General features: G+C 45.1%; 1 protein-coding gene across 2 annotated transcripts; it reads left to right on the plus strand.

Moving 5' to 3' along the window:
• The first annotated feature begins 104 nt into the window (after positions 1 to 104).
• Positions 105 to 18,172, plus strand: LOC124099841 (solute carrier family 23 member 1). 2 transcript variants are annotated; one of them, XM_046455078.2, is made up of 9 exons: positions 105 to 957; positions 2,310 to 2,430; positions 3,478 to 3,634; positions 4,401 to 4,654; positions 9,009 to 9,173; positions 9,384 to 9,492; positions 9,615 to 9,710; positions 11,086 to 11,262; positions 12,232 to 18,172. In XM_046455078.2, exons 1-9 carry the CDS (start codon positions 791 to 793, stop codon positions 12,312 to 12,314), a joined length of 1,329 nt encoding a protein of 442 aa, XP_046311034.1. In that variant the 5' UTR covers positions 105 to 790; the 3' UTR covers positions 12,315 to 18,172. The 2 variants fall into 2 exon arrangements, with proteins under 2 accessions (XP_046311034.1, XP_046311033.1); XM_046455077.2 differs by lacking the exon at positions 12,232 to 18,172 and having other exon boundaries at positions 106 to 957; positions 11,086 to 11,759.
• The last annotated feature ends 498 nt before the right edge of the window (positions 18,173 to 18,670 follow it).

An 18,670-nucleotide genomic window follows, 5' to 3' on the forward strand; every position in this document is an offset into this window, starting at 1 on the left:
ACTTTGTTATGTGAATATTAACACTAAAGAGTTAATAATAATTTCTAAAAGATTAAAAAGGAATGTATGACATCCAAACTGGTAAAGAGAGGAGGTAAAATAAGCTCATTCAAATCCAATAGATTGAGGGTGGCCGAACTAAGGCCAAATCTGGCCCATTGCCTGTTTTGGAATAGCCCATGAGCTAAGAATGGTTTTACATTTTCATGGTAATTTTTAAAAGCCTCAAAGAAGGATAATATGCCCTATAGTGACTATACATGTCAAAATTGCATGATATTCAAATTTCAGTGTCTATAAATGAAGTCCCATTGGAAACAGCTACACTCACTTGTTCACATCTTGTCTGGAAAAGTTGCAACAGAGCCTGTATGGCCACCAAGCCTAAAATATTCACTCACTGGTCCTTTACAGAAAAAGTTTTCCGACCCCAGCAATAGTCAGCAGAAGAACAGAAGAGTATAGCAGCAAGATGTTCAATACACACTGAACTGTCACAAGTCATTTCATCACCATGACTGGGACTGATAAGAACCCTGAGGCCTGTTTCCTGAAATCTTTCATGTTAAGTGAAAATGTGCAACAGACCATTGGAATAGAGAGTGGAGAGGAGTGAGATCAGGTCTCTCCTCTCAGTTCCTTTGGGTTCCAGCTTTGCCTTTGCCCTCTCTGCCTTTGAATGCACCCACAGGGGTGACCAGACTGAGCGGCAGGCTGAGCAGCTTGGCCTGTTTGGGGGGCCTGGGCTGAGCAGAAGCCAACTCTCTCTCTTCAGTTGCAGGGTGCCATCATGGTTGCTTCCTGCATCCAGATACTGGTGGGATTCTCAGGCCTCATCGGCTTTCTCATGCGCTTCATTGGCCCCTTGACCATTGCTCCGACCATTTCCCTGGTGGCCCTGCCTCTCTTTGATCCTGTTGGCAATGACGCTGGAATCCACTGGGGGATTTCCTTCATGTAAGTACTTTCTGGGGAGGAGGCCCAGCCACGCTTTCTTTGGTGGAAGTACAGCTAGTAAGAATAACATGAGTCCAGGATGCCAGTTTTCATTGAGCTGGGAAAGGGTGCAAAGAATGGCCCCAACTCTTCAGCACCATTGTAGTCTAAGAGGGATAAAGGCCCATGATACCAGGAAGCAGCCAGGAGGCCTTGGGGCTGTGCGAATGTGAAGGAGAGGTGGTCAGCTGGGAGGATCAGGAAACAGGAAATGAGGCCTCAGGCATTTAAACAATTTTGGAGGGACCTGGGAGTGACACTGATATGCTCAAGTTCGGGACCCCCAAAAGACCACCAGAGACCAAGATCGATGTAAGCAGCAAAGAGGTGTTCATTGCGAGCTAGCTCGGTCCTCTGCGCACACAGCAACTGGTGACGCTGAGAGGCCCCGAGCCCAGGGTTTGCAGCAGTTTTATACACTCTTTGGGGGGAGGCAGGGACTTCACATACAAATCATCACACACCGCGGGAAAATCATAAAACAACTCTAAAACATGATTAGCACATTCACTGACGGGAACAAGTTGGGTAGGGGTGATTGGCTAGTACAAGAGGGGGACTTGTTTGAACTGATTGGTTTAAGCCACGAGGGGAGTACATGCTGAACTACATGGTTTCCCAACATGTTATCAACCACCATAAACTACTGGGGGTCATCTGGCATCCTGGGTATTTTCTATGTCTCATGCTGATTGTTGGTTGCTAGGGAGTTGCTATGGGTCCTCACTTAGCCTGAGTCAGGGACACCTGGCGCCACAGATCTCTCCTGTTATTGACAGACAAACAACTCAGCAGGGTGGCTATCTGTCTAGAAGTGCTCTGTGGGTTTTTCCAAGGACAAGGGTCACACCCCCTTCCTTGGACAGGCTTTGCTCTAAGGTAGAGGCTGGTTTCTAAAAAATGGAGTCACATCAGTTTCTCAACACTGTCATTCACTCTGCCTCTTGTGGTCTGAGGTGAGGTGTGGGAATCATCAGAACTGCACCAGACCTGCCTGAGAGATGTGACAGTCCCTATGGGCCTCAGTGACTCTGTGTGCTGCCAACAGCCTGTTCCTCTCAGATACACCAGAAACAATGGCATCCTATCTCACAAGTCCTCTTCAGCCACAAGCAGTTCCAACAGGGACCTCTTTTCAGAGATAGCAGGTATCTACATATGGTGCAGAGGGCCACCAGCTGGAGCCCCTCCTGGTGAGGACATTGATCCCAGAGACACCTGGTGGCTCAGCTTCTCAGACCACCTCCAAAGCCTCCTGAGCCCCTGCTCAGGACAAGTCCACTTTCCAGCTTGGGTATGCTTGTTTGTTTCAGGACCATCTTCCTCATCATGCTGTTTTCTCAATTCCTGAAAAACATCCCAGTGCCTGTGCCTGTGTATGGTGGAGAGAAGAAGTGTCACACCTCCAAGTTCTACCTCTTTCAGTTCTTCCCTGTAAGAAGCACCTCTTACCCACCCTCTTCTATTCGAAATTGATGTACCTGGAGATTGTCGGCAACTTCCCTGTGCCCAGGTGGCCCCCAAATCAAAGCTCCTCCATCTGTGGTGGCCTCTTCCTAGGAGGAAGAAAGAGTCCCAGGTCTGTGGGGTGTACTTCCCGGCTGTTGGTGGCATTGCATTCTAGGTCCTTCCTCACAGGCTTCTCTCCCAGGAGCCCTAGTCGCTGTTCTGGGCACTGTTGTGTCTTCTTGTCCTCATACAAGGTACTGGGAGAGACAGCCAGGTTCACCTCTAATGAGGTAAAACTAAGGGTCTGAGCCAAATTGCTTAGATCAGGGTATTTCACAATGTCTCACGGGCAATCCAACTGCTGGTGAGCAAGATGGCGCCTCCCTTCCCAGAGCCTTCTTTGTTGATTTCACACCAAGCTGTCCAGTGTGTAATTGTCACCATAGCTGTGTCTTCAGGTTTAACTGAGAACTGTGTTTCTCAAAGTACAAAGAAACTTCCATATAATGATCTTATTGACCTTTCAAAAACCCTGCAGTCCAATGATTCCAAAATTCGGTGTGCATGTGAATCACTTGGAAAATTCACTAAGAATATGGAGTTCTGGGGTCCCACCACCAAATATAAAATTGATATACCTGTGGACCTCACTTTCAGGCCCTGTTTCAGGCTCTACAAACAGTGATTTTAATTCCATGGTAGAGATGAGAAAACTAAGTCTCAGAGGGTTTGCTCCCGGGTCACATGATTAGCAATCAGTGGAGAGAGAGCAGGTGGGAATCCTTCTGCTCCATGCTGTGCCCAGTGTGCTGGATTTTCCTGCCCCATAGTCTCCTCCCATAGTTTGTTTTGTGCTTCTATTTCCAGCCTGTTTCTTTAATGTGCTAAGTTGCCCATGGTCACAGCAGGTTCCTGTTGTCACTAGCAGGGTGGTCACCCAGCACTTGCTCATCTGAGCATGTTCCTGGACCCCCCCTGAGGGAGGAAAGGGGGCAGGAGCTGGCAGAGCTGAAGGGAGACTCCCTTTGGCAGGTGCTGCTGGCTCTCTGCATTTCCTGGTTCATCTGCTTCGTGCTCACGGTCACCAACACTCTCCCCTCATCCCCCATTGACTATGGGTACCTGGCCCGCACTGACACCAAAAGCAATGTCCTGCGCCAGGCCCCTTGGTTCCGCATCCCTTACCCAGGTAAGGAGAAGATAGGTGCCCTTCTAGCTTGGGCCACTGGATCTGTGTGGCTCAGGTCATGGGATGGAGAGTAGAACAGGGCTGGGGGAGGGATTGATAAGGAGAGATAGGCCCCAGGGAGTCCATATTTGACTCCTAAAGAAGAAGAGACTCCAGGTTGTTATAAGAATTCCTTGGGTGGTGGACAAAGGCTGGCACTCCCAGACTTCCCTCAAAGCTGGGCTACATCCCTTGTCCGCCACATTGCCCAGAACCTTAAGCCTGGGGGTGGGTAGAGGTGGGAAAGAGAGAGGCCTAGCCTCCACCTGGACTTTGTGTTTCCTCATGGATTCAGTGGATCTCACGCCAGGAGGCTCAGGACTGAATCAGAGCGTTTCTGGGGAGACCAGGGAATCCCTTAGGCTACCTCTGCTCCCCTTTTCCCTATGGTTTTGCCTCATGGTGTCAAAGTATCCAGGGTGTCCAGCAAGGGCCAACCTGTCCTCGGGGATATGGACTAGGGCCTCGCTTAAGAATCTCGGTTTCCAAACCTTCAGGCCTCCCTAGGAAAAGGCCATTTCTGCTTCTTTCTGTGCACAGTGACTTCAAGTTCCGGGCATCTGATAAGACTCAGGAGGAATGGCAGGGCAGGAATCCCAGGCAAAGCCAAAGTAGTTGTAAGAGCTGCCAACTCTTTACATTGTCCCAGAAATCCCTCCAGCCAGGAAATGACTTGGGTTTCCTCAGCCTCCTCTGACTGGACACTCCCCCTGCACTGCATTTTCAGGACAATGGGGCCGCCCCACCATCAGCCTGGCTGGAGTCTTTGGGATCATTGCTGGGGTGGTCTCCTCCATGGTGGAGTCTGTGGGTGATTATTATGCCTGTGCCCGGCTGGTGGGAGCCCCACCCCCTCCGAAGCACGCCATCAACCGTGGCATTGGCATCGAGGGCCTTGGCTGCTTATTGGCAGGAGCCTGGGGGACAGGAAATGGCACCACCTCCTTCAGCGAGAATGTTGGGGCACTGGGTATCACCAAGGTAAGTCTACTGATGGTGGCTCCTGGGGACAGGCTGGGTACCTGAATCTGCCATCGTACCTGCTACTTTCCTGTTGCTTCTGTAGCAAATTAGCATAAAGTGATGGCTTCAAACAACCCAAACTTATTATCTTCTTATTTTGTTCTTTTTAGCTATACATGACAGTAGAATGTATTTTGATATGTCATACATACATGGAGTATAACTTCCCCTTCTTGTGGATGTACATGATGTGGAGTTTCACTGGTCGTGTATTCATATATGAACATAGGAAAGTTATATAAGATTCATTCTACTGTCTTTCCCATTCCCATCCCCCTTCCCCCACCCCATTCCCCCTGTCCAGTCCAATGAACCTCCACTACCCTCCACCCCTGCCTATTGGGAGTCAGCATCTGTATATAGAGAGAACATTAGCCATTTTGGAGATTGGCTGATTTCACTTAGCATGATACTCTCCAGTTCCATCCATTTACCAGCAAATGCCATCATTTCATTCTTCTTTAAGGCTGAGTATATTCCATTGTGTAAGTGGATCACATTTTCTTTATCCATTCATCTATTGGGGGGCACCTAGGTTGGTTCCATAGCTTATCCATTGTGAATTGGGCTGCCATGAACATTGATGTGGCCACATCACTACAGTATGCAGATTTTACATCATCTGGGCATACACCAAGGAGTGGGGTAACTGGGTCAAATGGTGGTTCAAGTACAAGTTTTTGGAGGAATCTCCACACTGCTTTTCCGAGTGTTGCACCAAGTTGCAGTCCCATCAGCAATGTATGAGTATACTTCTTTGCTCCACATCCATGCCAACACGTATTGTTGCTCATATTCTTGATAATTGCCAGTCTGACTGGAGTGAGATGAAATCTCAGTGTGGTTTAATTTGCATTTCTCTAATTGCTAGAGATGATGAACATCCAAACTTACTATCTTAATTGATCTGTAAGCCAGATTTTGGACACTGGCCTCGTGGGCTCAAAGGGAGGCATCAGCCGGGCCATTCTCTGGAGGCTCTGGGGGGACCCATGTCCTGTCCTTTTCTGTCATCCAGCATCTGCAGTGATTGGGCTGTGGCCACTTTCTCCGTATTCCCCTGCCACAGATGGAAAGGTTCTCTGCTTTCCAGAACCAGTGGACTTAGACTGGGCCCACCTGGCTACTCTCCCATTCCCAGGTCCTTAACGTCACCACATCAGCAGAGTCGCTTTTGCCATTAGAGGCAATGTATTCGCAGGTTTGAGGGTTATGACAGGTGCCTCTGCAGGGCCCATGATTCCACTTTCTGTCCTTGACTTTGTTAGACTGTGGCCATCCACAGGCAAAAAGTCTATTTTGTCACTGGTGGGTACTGGAGAGAGTCCTTTCTTTCTGAAGTTTAGGTGGGGCTTCCTTACCTACAGACCTGAGTGATCCACTGTGCATGGCAGCCCCTCCTGATGTCCCCAAGGCACTTCACACACAGTGACTTCTGGGAAGCCCAACGCATGCCCTATCTGACTTTTCCTGCTGTCCTTGTCTTATTTCACCTCACTGGCATGTCCTCCTTAGCTTCTTGCTCACCTGTTGCTTCTGATTTCTCCCCATGGCCCCCTTCCTGTCTCCTTTCATCATCCCCAGTGCCACAGCCTGATCATCTCCCACCTGGATGCTAAAGTAGTGCCTTCCATCCTGTCTTCTCAGGATCTTGCCCATCTACTTCTCATGGCTCCCCATTTTCTACACTATAGTTCAATCAGATCAGCAAGAACTCTTGAGAATGGTGTTTTCTAAAGTGACTTAGAACCAGGTGCAGTGGCACAGCCTGTAATCCCAGTGGTTTGGAAGGCTGAGGCAGGAGGATATCAAGTTCAAAGCCAGCCTTAGCAACAACAAGGCTCTAAGCAACTTAGTGAGACTTGTCTTAAAATAAAAACATAAAAGAGAGCTGGAATGTGGCTCAGTGGGTGAGCATTCCTGAGTTCAATCCCTGCTACCAAAAAAATAAAGTGACTTAGAAAACCATAGTGTTGCTTTGTTGTTTTCTGTATGTTTCTGTGAATTCTGGCAGTGGTCCCAGAGCAAGTCCTGTGAGCCAAGGAGAAATACAGCACCTCCTCCCCCACACCCTGACTTGCCCTGTCTTATGGCTCCCTCAGTGGCTCTGTGTGCATCCTGAAGGCACTGAGTCTTTATAGCATCAGATGTATCTTCCTCTGTGCCCTGTATGACCTCTGGCACAGCTGCAGCTAAAATCTGTGAGCAAATGGTTGAGCCAGCACCCAACCCTACAGCAAGTCCTATGTTCCATGACACCCACTCTGTAAGAGTTCAAAGCCATTCATGCAAGTGAGGGGAACATTTTGTACAGGAGGACCACTAACCCATGCAGAAATATTTCCTTTCCCACTAAGTGGAATAAATCTCATGCCAACAAAAAATATCTCAATAAAGAAAAAAAGGCCATTTTTCTGGACATCATTTCCAAGCTAAGGTCATTAGAGGAAAGGGTGAAAGTAGGAAATAAAGGTACATAGATGAAAACAAGGCTACACTTCAAACATAAGACCCATAAACTGGGAAAGAGGTGAAGGTGCTAAGACCACTCGCTTTTATGGACTCGCTCGCCCCCTTGCGGCCCTTTGAGGTACTGCCCCGTGTTGTGCCTCTCCAGCAATGAGTTCCCACAACTTCTTGATTCTCTCCAAGTCTTGGGGGAAATAAGATTAAAGGCCAGAATTCTCCTGTCAGTTCTGTAGGATGTCCTGCTGCCAGCCCATATGTCATTCGTGTGACTAAAACGGCCCAGGGCTGTATGCAAAGTGTGTGCAGTAATAAGATTGGGGAAGAATTCCATCCTTAGGAGACTAGTGGCAAGTGCAAAGGACATGGGTTGACCCCAACACATCTATCCATGGTGCTTGTAGTCATGCCTCTGTTCTCACAGCTAATTGTCAAGGCTGTAAATAAAACAAAACGTTCTTTGATGTGGTAAGAATTTCTAATGAAGACAGTTAAATAAATAAGCTTTTTGCCTGGAAAGAGTAAAACAGGCAAGTGTACAATCTGCTACTTTATCATGGCATTGATGGACTTTAGTTGAGGCTGGAGTATCTTTTCAAAAGGTTTTAATTGTGGTAAAAAGCACTAAACATACAATTTACTCTGGTAACTGTTATTAGGTATACAATTCAGTAGTGTTTATCATATTCCAATTGTTATATGATATATCTCTAGAACTTTTTCATCTTGCAAGACTGAAACTATATTATAGTATCTATTAGGGTCTTGGGGTAGGTACACGGGAATGAGAGACAGATTTAAGAACTATCTAAATATATTTATCAACACTGGACTTATGAGGATGAGAATATTTGTAATATAGCCCTAACTTCCAAGAATGAAATGGAGCCCCCAAATTGGAGGGTCATTATTTGAAGACTTGTTTCCAACCAGTTCTGGGTTCACAGCTAAAATGAGTGAGAGATAATGAGACCCATTTCTGCCACACGGGCATAAAGGCCTTCCGCCACTCTGGCGGTACATCTGTTGTGGTTGATGAACTGACATCATCATCACTACCCACAATCCACAGTTTACATTAGGGTTCACTTCCAGTGTTGGGTGTTGTACATCTTGCAGATTTAGACAAGTGTATAATGACACATATATACCACTGCAGTATCATACAGATTGTTTTCAGAAGTCATTTCTGCCTCACTGATACAAGTTGTCTCCCAAACCCCAGTTGTGAGCCCTGATTAGCACAACCATTGGTAGTGACAGCAGGGTGACAGTTGTGTGCCCCAGCATTGAGACCAGCTATGTGATGGGTGGATGTTGACCAAGGTCCATGATCTTCACTGCAGGGTGAGCTATTTTTTAAGCCTCTGTAGAAACTGTTTTATTTCAAGATCTAATAGCACTTGTAAGGAGGTAGCCAAACACATTTCTTTAACATTCCAAGACTCCTTGCCACTCGGGGATCTCTATGCAAACCAGGTAACTGTCGGTGAGAAGCAGGTCTGAGATTGGCTCTCAAACCCCCATTCTTAAGCACAGGACCACTGCCACTCCAGAGAAACTAATCCCCTCATGTTCGGGCTTCCTAGGGGATGAGCATTTGGGCCAGCACTTGAAGACACCTATGAGAGGGACAGAGTGGAGAGGTGAGAACAGAGGCTGGGCCCCAAAATCATGCCTTCATTTTCTCTCTCCCCAACCCCGTTTGGGAGCAGAGGGTATGAAGTATGTTCTGGGGCCCAGTTCCTGAAAGTCCATCTCAGCAATGCTCAAGATGACCTGTAACAAGGCCTCTGGGACGTCTGGCCTGCCTGGTTCTCCATCCCCCTCTCCCTGATTGCCACAGGTGGGGAGCAGGATGGTGATTGTCACAGCGGGCTTCGTGCTGCTCCTGATGGGTGTTTTTGGGAAGATCGGGGCTGTGTTTGCCACCATTCCAACACCAGTGATCGGGGGCATGTTCCTTGTCATGTTCGGGATCATCAGTGCCGTGGGGATCTCCAGTCTGCAGGTGAGATGGGCGAGTTGCCTCAGAAAAGTAGCAGGAGCCCAGAGGATGGAGAGGGGCAGAATGGGACAGGGGCTGGGGAGGAGAAGGGAATCCTTGGCCTGGAACCACACTGCTCCCAAATGGAAGAGAGAAATAGCCAGAAATGTCCAACCTTCTGAAAGGTCGTGAAGGAGTGATCTCAGCACCTCTCTCTGGGCCTTCCTCCTGTAGTACGTGGACATGAACTCATCCAGGAACCTCTTTGTCTTTGGCTTCTCCATTTACTGTGGCCTCACCATTCCCAACTGGGTGAAGAAGAACCCCGAGAAGCTGCAGACAGGTGATTGCTCCTCACCTCTCCATTTTGTCACTCCGCTCTGTCTCCTACACAGTCGCCACTCTGGTTGTGGAGCCAGCAGGGACCCAGGGTCCTGTGAACCTATCACTTTTGTCTCATTTTAGGCATTCTCCAGCTGGACCAGGTCATCCAGGTGTTGCTGACCACAGACATGTTTGTTGGAGGATTTCTGGGCTTTCTCCTGGATAACACCATCCCTGGTAGGGCTCACCTGTGAACTGGCAATGTGGATAAATGGGTACAGTCTGAATGATGTGGAGAGCTTCTAGCTGTGATTACTGTGTCAGGCTGGTCACTGGTCATGGCACACCTTCAGTGGGCTCTAGTTCTGGAGATGAGGGTATGGAAGGGTCTGTATTAGTCAGCTTGGGCTGCTATAACAAAACATCCCAGCCCTGGGGGCTTAAACCATTTATTCTCTCACAGTTCTAGAGGCTAGAAATCTGTGATCAGGGAGCTGATAAGTTTGTTTATTTTTGAGATCTCTCTCCTTAGCTTGCAGATGGCCTTTCCTCTGTGTGTGCACATTCCAGGTATCTGATCCTGTGTCCTAATCCTTTCTTATAAAGATGCCATCCACATTGGATTAGGAGTCACCCTAAAGGCCTCTTTGTAACTTAACTACCTCATTGTAATGGTCCTTTCTCCAAATATAGTCATGTTCTGAGAAACTAGTGTTTGGGTTTCAATGAATGAATTTTAAGGGAGAGAGAGTTCAACCCACAGCAGAGCCCTAAATGGGAAATGTACCAGAAGCAGCAGGAAAAAGACACAGCCCTGGCTTTCATGAAGCCTATAATTTAATTGGTGAGAGATCACACATATTCATTCATTCACTCATAGTATTAATGAAATTCCATGAAGCACTTGCTATAAAGCAGGTGCTATGTACCAAGAATACGAAGAGTAGTAAGATATGTCCCTTCTGGAAGTCCACAGGCTAATGGGGAACGAGGCAAGAAAGCAGACAAGTTCGTACTGGGTAATACGTGCTGTGAGGAGCAAATAGAGTGTGCAGGGGTCCAGGGAGCTGATGTGGAAAGCAAGAGGCCCAGTCTCTGAAGGATCTGGGAGCGGCTGTCCAGCAGCTCTCCTCTCTCTCTCTCTCTCTCTCTCTCTCTCTCTCTCTCTCTCGCCTCCCTCAGCCTCTCCTGGAGACCTCTGTGGTAGCATCTGCTTCATGGTGTTCTATTTCACATGGTGACTGTCCACCAAGTGTGAAGTGCATCTGTATATTCCACGCACATTCAAGTGAGGACAAGTCTGCTCGCTAGAGCTGTGGAAAGGGGGTTCCACACGGCTGTGCTGGGCTCCTTGTGAGGCTCTGAGGATGCCTGCAGAGCTGAGCTCTGAATCTTGAGCTGGGCTTGGAGGAGAAGGAGGAGGAAGGAGAAGAGGAGCAGATGTAGGCAGAGGAAGAGGGGACGAGATGGAGGAGGAGGGGTCAGTGGGGGCATGTGCACCAGGGTGCCGAGAAGAGGCCACAGGTCCTACCATGTGGCCACCAGAGCCTCCCTCTGCCCTGTCTGCCCCTGCCATCAGGACCCACTCTTGACTTCTCCTGTCTTACATTAGGAAGCCTGGAGGAGCGAGGCATCCTGGTATGGAATCAAGTCCAGGAGAATTCCAAGGAGACTACTCTGAAGTCCTCGGAGGTTTATGACTTTCCCTGGGGCATTGGCACCAAGTTCTGCACGTCCTCCTATATCCGGGTCCTCCCCTTCTGGCCCAGACTGGACCACAGCGGCAAAGGTGAAGTGGGCATGAGCCAGCTTGCCCACTATTCCCAGGCTTCCTCCAGAAAGCACCTGTCAGGTGCTGTAGAAACCAGGATGTGAGGAGAAGGGTCCTCCTGCATGGCCGAGCCCTGGACAGACTTCTGCCTTTGCAATATGCACCAATCTGCCTTCATGAGCTGGAGGTGCCCACCCTCTCCAACACCTGCGGCACCTGTACACCATGGCAGTCAGGAAGCTTCAGGTTATAATAGTGACCTATGGGCTCTGTCCTGGTCACTCGGTCATTGCATTTGACCTTGACCTGTCCTTCTGCTATTCTCCCAGCTCTGGTGTGGACAGGTGTGGATGCTGTCCACACAGAACTCTGCTCCACCATTGTGCTTTGCAGTGTTTTGAAAGATTGGGAGGAAGAGGCCTGGGTAGGGTAGGGACAGTGGTGGCTGTTTGCTGGAAGGTGACACTGAAAGCGCACTTTATTCCCCTTCACTAATATAGACCCAGTTCTCATAAGTCTCTCTTTGATCCTGTCTGCTTTTTTTTTTTTAAGGATGAGCTGCCACTAAGGGCTATCTTTGAAGATTCAATGCACACTAAAGTTTGGTAGGAAGTCACCAAACCCAGCACTCTCTAGTCCCAAGTTATGGGAGAAGATCACACCTAGAAGTGTGCTGGCTGGAAATACCGCCCCAACACAACAAAAATCAGGCACACGTCACTTATTTTTTTAATTTTTTGGTACTTGAACCTAGGACTGCAGACTTGCTAAGGAAGCACTCAACAACTAAGTTACATCCCAACCCTCTTAACATTTTTTTTTAAATTTTCAGACAGGATCTCACTAAATTGCCTAGACTGGGTTCAAAACTGTGATCCTCCTGCCTCAGCCTCCTAAATAGCTGAGGTCATGAGCATGCACCGCCACACCCGGATCATAACTCACTTTAATGAACACAGAAACATTGATCATTTATGTCTTCCTCAGATCCACTGGCCACAACTCTCACTGACTTGGGTGAACAAGATAAGATGTATGTAACCCACATAGCAGAGGAAGCTACTTCCTGAAATACTGGACAACTGAGACACCCACCTGTCTGGGACCCATTGACCTTCCTGGAAATATCATAAAAGGTTCTTCTGCCAAGTGCAGTGCCACACATCTGTAATCCCAGCAACTGAGGAGGCCAAGGCAGGATGATTGCAAGTTTGGGACCAACCTGGGCAGCTTAGCAAGACACTGTCTCAAAATAAAAGATAGAAAGGCTGGGGGTGTAGCTCCCCTGAGTTCAATCCCCAGTAGCAAAAACAACAACAATAACAACCCCAAACTCACTTAGGTCAAGGGATAAGATTGAAAGTCAGAGCCGACCATCTTCCAACAGTGCCTGGTTCTTGTTAATAAAGCTCTTTCTCCATCACTCTGCCTCTGGATTATCCACTCTACTAGGTGGCAGGGAGCTACACCTTGTGTGGTGACAAAGTGAACAAGTTTTTTCTTCTCCAAAGAGACCAGAGCCTGCAGCCTCTGCCACAGTCTGGCTGGGCACAATTCAGGAGCCACTTATCAAGCAGAAATGAACTTTATTTTTAGAACACACACACTGCACCACACAAGCTCTTCATGAATTCCCTCAGAGCCCAACTGCCACCACCAGCTTCCCACAAGCCTCTCCACCCCCCCACTCCTCCTGCTCTTGAGGCCAATTCGCTGGGTCACATGGGCGGAGCCAAAAAAAGTCCCCCAATGAGCAGCTCTGTGGTCTGAAAGGGCAGGGAAACAGCCCAATGAGCATTACAACAGTGGAGCCAATCAGCTGGCAGCTAGAAGTTTGCTGGGGCCGCTGTGAGCCAATCATCAGCTGGCAGCTGGAAGTTTGCTGGCAGGTGGAAGTTTGCTGGGGCCCCTTCGGCTGTGGCTCTCAACATCTCCCCCTCTCTGTTTAAACAACAAGCATGTGGCTTACAGACCGTGCCTGCCTTAGGTTGTCCAATACTACATATGGTCCTCACCCGTCATCAGATGAGCTGACCTCAAGGCATCAGCCTCCTGTCTTAGGTTGGTACCTTTGCAATTGGATCTTACCCATCATTGACTACCGGTCCAGCATACAGCCACACCTGTGGATAGGTCTTTGTACCAGCTGGGGGGGGGTGAGATTCTTTTCCTCACCTCTGTTGGCCCCCAAATTTTAGCAGAACGACCATCACAAGCAGAAGGGAGGAGGATACACCATGCCAATTGACGGCTCCTTTTGGAAAAATTGTATCACTGATGACACCATCAGCAAAAATACCACAACACTACCATAAGTCGCTGCACCAACAGATAGTTCACAAGGCATACAAGTGAGTTCACAATGCATACAAGTGATACATAGTCCAGGCAAGTTCTGCAAGCAGTTTAGTGATAGCTATTGCAGAAGCCATAGATTGGTTTTATCTTTGTCTTCACCGGCACTGGGATGAAGATAGGAATTCTGGCAATGATGGCTAAAGAAAAAATTATGTAACATTCCAGAAGGCACTAAAAGAAAACAATTTTCTGAACAATTTACATTATCTTGAACAGAATAATTAAATATTATGAAAAAGAAAGGTGAAAGTAAACAAACAGATCTGTTAACCTCTTTTTTTTGTTCACATATTAAAACAATCCTCAACAGCTGTTTACCCAATTTAAATTAAACCATTTAAATCACGTGAATAAAATAAAAAAAAATTTGGATCCATTTTTATCATGAGCGCTCATCATATATGATATATGGACATATGTACATACAAACATACAACCCAAAACACAAATGTGCACACATAATATAATACATACAACACATAACATAATAGTAAAGGCCTTATAACTTTTTACAGGTGAAATCTCCATTTCAATGTTTAAAAATTCTATAGTCAAAAAATAGAACTGATCAGCAAAACATTAACCTAGGTCTGTATGTGCTCAAAAAACAAAATAGAACATCATGATGTGGGAAAGGGCAATAATAAAATAGATATTGAAAACAGCATCCTGGTTCTGTTGCAGATGTAAGGATAGCCAAACTGGAGTTCTGGATATCAGCTGTTATGGATTTGAGCCAAATCATCTTCTTTTTGGTCTGTAGAAATCGCTTTAGTTAATCTCTCTGGAATCCAAATCAGCTGCTGTTCTCCCTGTGGAAACACACGAACAGACCTCCGACTCCAGACAATTACTGGGTCAGGACCTTTCCACTGTCCTGTTAAAATATCCTTCAAAAGTACCTTGGGCTTATGTACATTTTTTGGACACATATGCCTTTCTGCAGCACTAAGCCCTGATGAATCCAAATTTTAAAAGTTTAGAGTAGAAAGAGTTATTTTAAGTTGATCTTTGGGGAATATATACCCCTTTCCAATTCCGTCTTTTTGCTTTAATAAGTACATTTTAATAGTTTGATGAGCTCTTTCAACTATGCCTTGTCCCTGTGGATTGTATGGGATTTCTGTTGTATGAGTAATGCCAAATGATGAGCAAAATTGTTTAAAAGAGGTAGAAGTATAACCAGGGGCATTATCTGTTTTTAACTGTTTTGGAACGCCCACAGTGGCAAAATTTTGTAAGCAATGAGCTATAATATCTTTAATTTTTTCTCTGGCATGAAGGGAGCCCATCAAAAATCTGGAAGAAGTATCAACTGTAACATGCAAATATTTTAATTTTCCAAATTCTGGCAAGTGTGTCACGTCCATCTGGCAAATATGGTTAGGTATCAGTCCTCTAGGATTGACTCCAAGATTAACTTGTGGTAAAAAGGTCACACAATTTTGACATTGTTTTATTATTTGTCTAGCTTGTTCCTTAGTTATTTTAAAATGTTTTTGTAAAGTACTAGTATTGACATGGAACCTTTTATGAAAATTTATAGCTTCTTCTATTGTAGAGAAAATATGTATGTCATGTGTAGTTTTATCTGTTAAATCATTGCCCAAACTAAGGGCTCCAGGCAATCCTGTATATGCCCTGATATGTCCTATAAAGAATGGATCTTTTCTGTCCCAGATTAGACTTTGTATAGTGGAAAACAAAGAGAAAACAGTAGAGGAAGGGGAAATCCTACCAGCATCTTCAAGGGATACTATAACATTAACTATATACTGACTATCAGAAAATAAATTAAATACAGAATCTTTAAACATCACAAAAGCTTGTGATACTGCATTAAGCTCTACCTTTTGAGCTGATTGTTTGGGTACTAAAAATGTAAAAGTTTGATCAGGGGTAACTACTGCTGCTGTACCATTATTTGACCCATCAAATGAATACATTTGGAGCATTCATGATAGGTGTTTTTCTTGTCATTTTTGGAAAAACTACAGGATGCAAAGACCAAAAAGACAACAAAAGATTAGATGGTAACTGATTATCAAATGAAACATTAGATTTGCACATGATTATTGCCCAAGTATTTAACTCATTAGCTAACTCATCAATTTGATTCATAGTATATGGAGTAATAATTTTATTGGGAGAATTTCCAAACATTCTTTTTGCTGCTTTTATTCCTTTGAGTATTAATTGTCCTACATCCTCAGGATACCTAGTAAGAATAGTGTTAGGAGAATAAGATAAATGTATCCATAATAATGGACCTTCTTGCCAAAATATTCCTGTAAGAATATTTTTTGTTGGTAGTATAATAAATAATAAAGGCAAACTTATATCAATTATATCCAAATGCATATTTTCCATATATGTTTCAATGATTTTTAATGCCTCTCTTGCTTCAGGCGTTAACATTCGGGGTGAATTTGGATCTGATGGATCTTTTAGGATATCAAATAAAGATCCCAACTGTCCTATTTGTATACCTAGATAAGGCCTTATCCAATTTATGTCTCCTAATAACTTTTGAAAGTCATTAAGTGATTTGAGTTGATCTACTCGTATTTGAATTTTTGGTGGACGGACCATAGTTGAGGATATTAGAACTCCTAAGTAATTAATTGGAAAATTTAATTGTACTTTATCTATTGCTATCTGTAGATTATAATTTTTTTAATAAGTTTGTAAGTGTGGCATAACATTCTAGCAATGTGTTTTTATCTTTGTGTGCTAATAATACATCATCCATATAGTGAAATATTTGTAGTTCAGGATTTTGATTTCTAAGTGGCTGGATTACGTTGTTAATATAAATTTGACACATAGTTGGGCTGTTAGCCATCCCTTGAGAGAGTACTTTCCATTCATTTCTCTGATCAGGACCTTCATGATTCAGTGCAGGGATAGTAAATGCAAAACATGGATTATCCTCAGGATGAATTGGAATTGAAAAAAAAACAATCTTTAATATCTATAGCTAAAACATACCAGGTTTTTGGCAAAGCAGGCAATTGGGGAATCCCTGATTGAGCAGGTTCCATAATAACCATCTCATTATTAATGGCTCTTAAATCTTGCAATAATCTCCATTTACCAGATTTCTTTTTGATGACAAAAATGGGAGCATTATGGGGAGATATGGAAGGTTGTATATGTCCCTCCGCTAATTGTTGTTTGACCAGGTCATGGGCTGTTTGTAACTTTAGTCAGGGGCCACTGAGGAACCCATACTGGTCTTTCTGATTTCCAAGTAATTTTTATTGTCTCAGTGACCTCTCCTGAAAATCCAATACATGTCTGTCTGTTCCTTGATCTATTTGTATTGGTGCTGCTATACCTTGTTCTTGTTCTCCTAATATTTTTCCTTTCCTAAAACCTTATCTAGCCATAATAGTGGGTGCATTTGGATTGATGTTATTTGTTAATGTTAGTCCTAATTGATCTAGGACATCTCATCCCCATAAATTTACGGAAAGATGATCCAATACATATGGCTGTATAGTTCCTTCACATCCTTAAGGAGCCTTCCTATCTAATACCATTGCACTTCTATGGGGATTAGTCACCACTCCTAGGCCTCGGAGCGTTTGAGTGGCTTGTTTAATGGCCAATGTTTTGGCCAATCTTGACGAGAGATGATGCTAAGGTCTGTACCTGTATCCAGTAGCCCATTAAATTCATGTCCTTGAATATTTAGTTTTAGCATGGGGCGAGAATCTAAATTTAAAGACAGCATAGCCCAATCTACACCTGTGGAGTCTAATCCCCTGAAACCTCTTTCTACACTATGACTGGAAAATTTATCATGTAGGCTGGGTATTATTAGTAACTGTGCTATTCTATCTCCTGGTGAAATTACTGATATACCCTTTGGAGAACTGGCTATAATTTTTATTTCACCTTTATAATCAGGATCAATTACCCCAGGACTTATCATGAGTCCTTTTAGAGTAGAAGAACTGTGTCCCAATAATAAGCCTCCTGTTCCTTTCGGAAGAGGTCCTTTTACCCCTGTGGGAATGATTTGAACTCCCATCTCTGGAGTTAGTACTGTTCTGGTGGAGGCACAGATGTCCAATCCTGCGCTTCCTCTGGTTTGTCTAGTGAGGGATCTAATGGACAATGTGTCCTGGGCACTTCCCTGATGGTGTTCCTGGGTTCCTCCAGTGCCCCATATATTTGTGGTCATGGGCCCCGGAGCATTGGTTCCCCCTGTCCATTTTTTGGCAATGGAGCCCGATGCCTTTCTCCATGATATCGTGGATAGACACCTGGTCCTTGTTCAGTTTTTGATAACGGAGTACCCTATATGGTGGTTTGAGAACGGCATTCATTAGCCCAATGTCTCCCTCTATGGCATCGTAGGCAAATACCTGGTATTCTACTCCTTTGATACCTAGTTTTGTTAAACCCTCCTCCTATGGGGCAATTCCTTTTAAAATGTCCTGTTTGTTCACAATTGTAGCATATTTTTGGCCTGGCATCTAAAACCTTTCCTGCTACTGCTGCCAGGACTTCCGTTGTTCATTAATGTCTCTACATAATTTAATATATGTGTTTAAATCTTCATGTTTCCATGGTCTAATGACTTCTCTGCACCAACGATTCGCTTGCTCATAAGCCAGTTGTTTTATTAATGGCATTGCTTGTTCTGTATTCCCAAAAACTCTGGTAGCTGTTTGAATAAGCCTATCTACAAATTCAGCGCAAGGTTCATTAGCTCCTTGTATTACCTTAGATAATTGACCCTGTAAACCTCCATGTCCTTATAAAGTCTTCCATGCCCTAACCGCATCTCCAGCAATTTGTGAGTATATGGCAGGAATATATGCAACTTGTTGCTGCTGACCCTCATAAGGTCCCTTTCCTAACAACATATCTAGATTTCTCTGAGGATAACCAGCTGCTGCATTTCGCCTAGCCGTCTCCTTGCAAAATTCCTCATTGGCAACCTTCCATAACAGGTATTGTCCTCCATTTAGCACAGCTTTACACATACTAGCCCAATCTGCTGGCATTATGTTCAAGTTGGTAATGGATTCACCATGCTTACAGTGAAGGGTGC

This window comes from Marmota monax, unplaced genomic scaffold (genome assembly GCF_021218885.2).
Source record: "Marmota monax isolate L192 unplaced genomic scaffold, Marmota_monax_Labrador192_F-V1.1 WCK01_AAM20220418_F8-fsc00131, whole genome shotgun sequence".
Lineage (NCBI taxonomy): Eukaryota > Metazoa > Chordata > Mammalia > Rodentia > Sciuridae > Marmota > Marmota monax.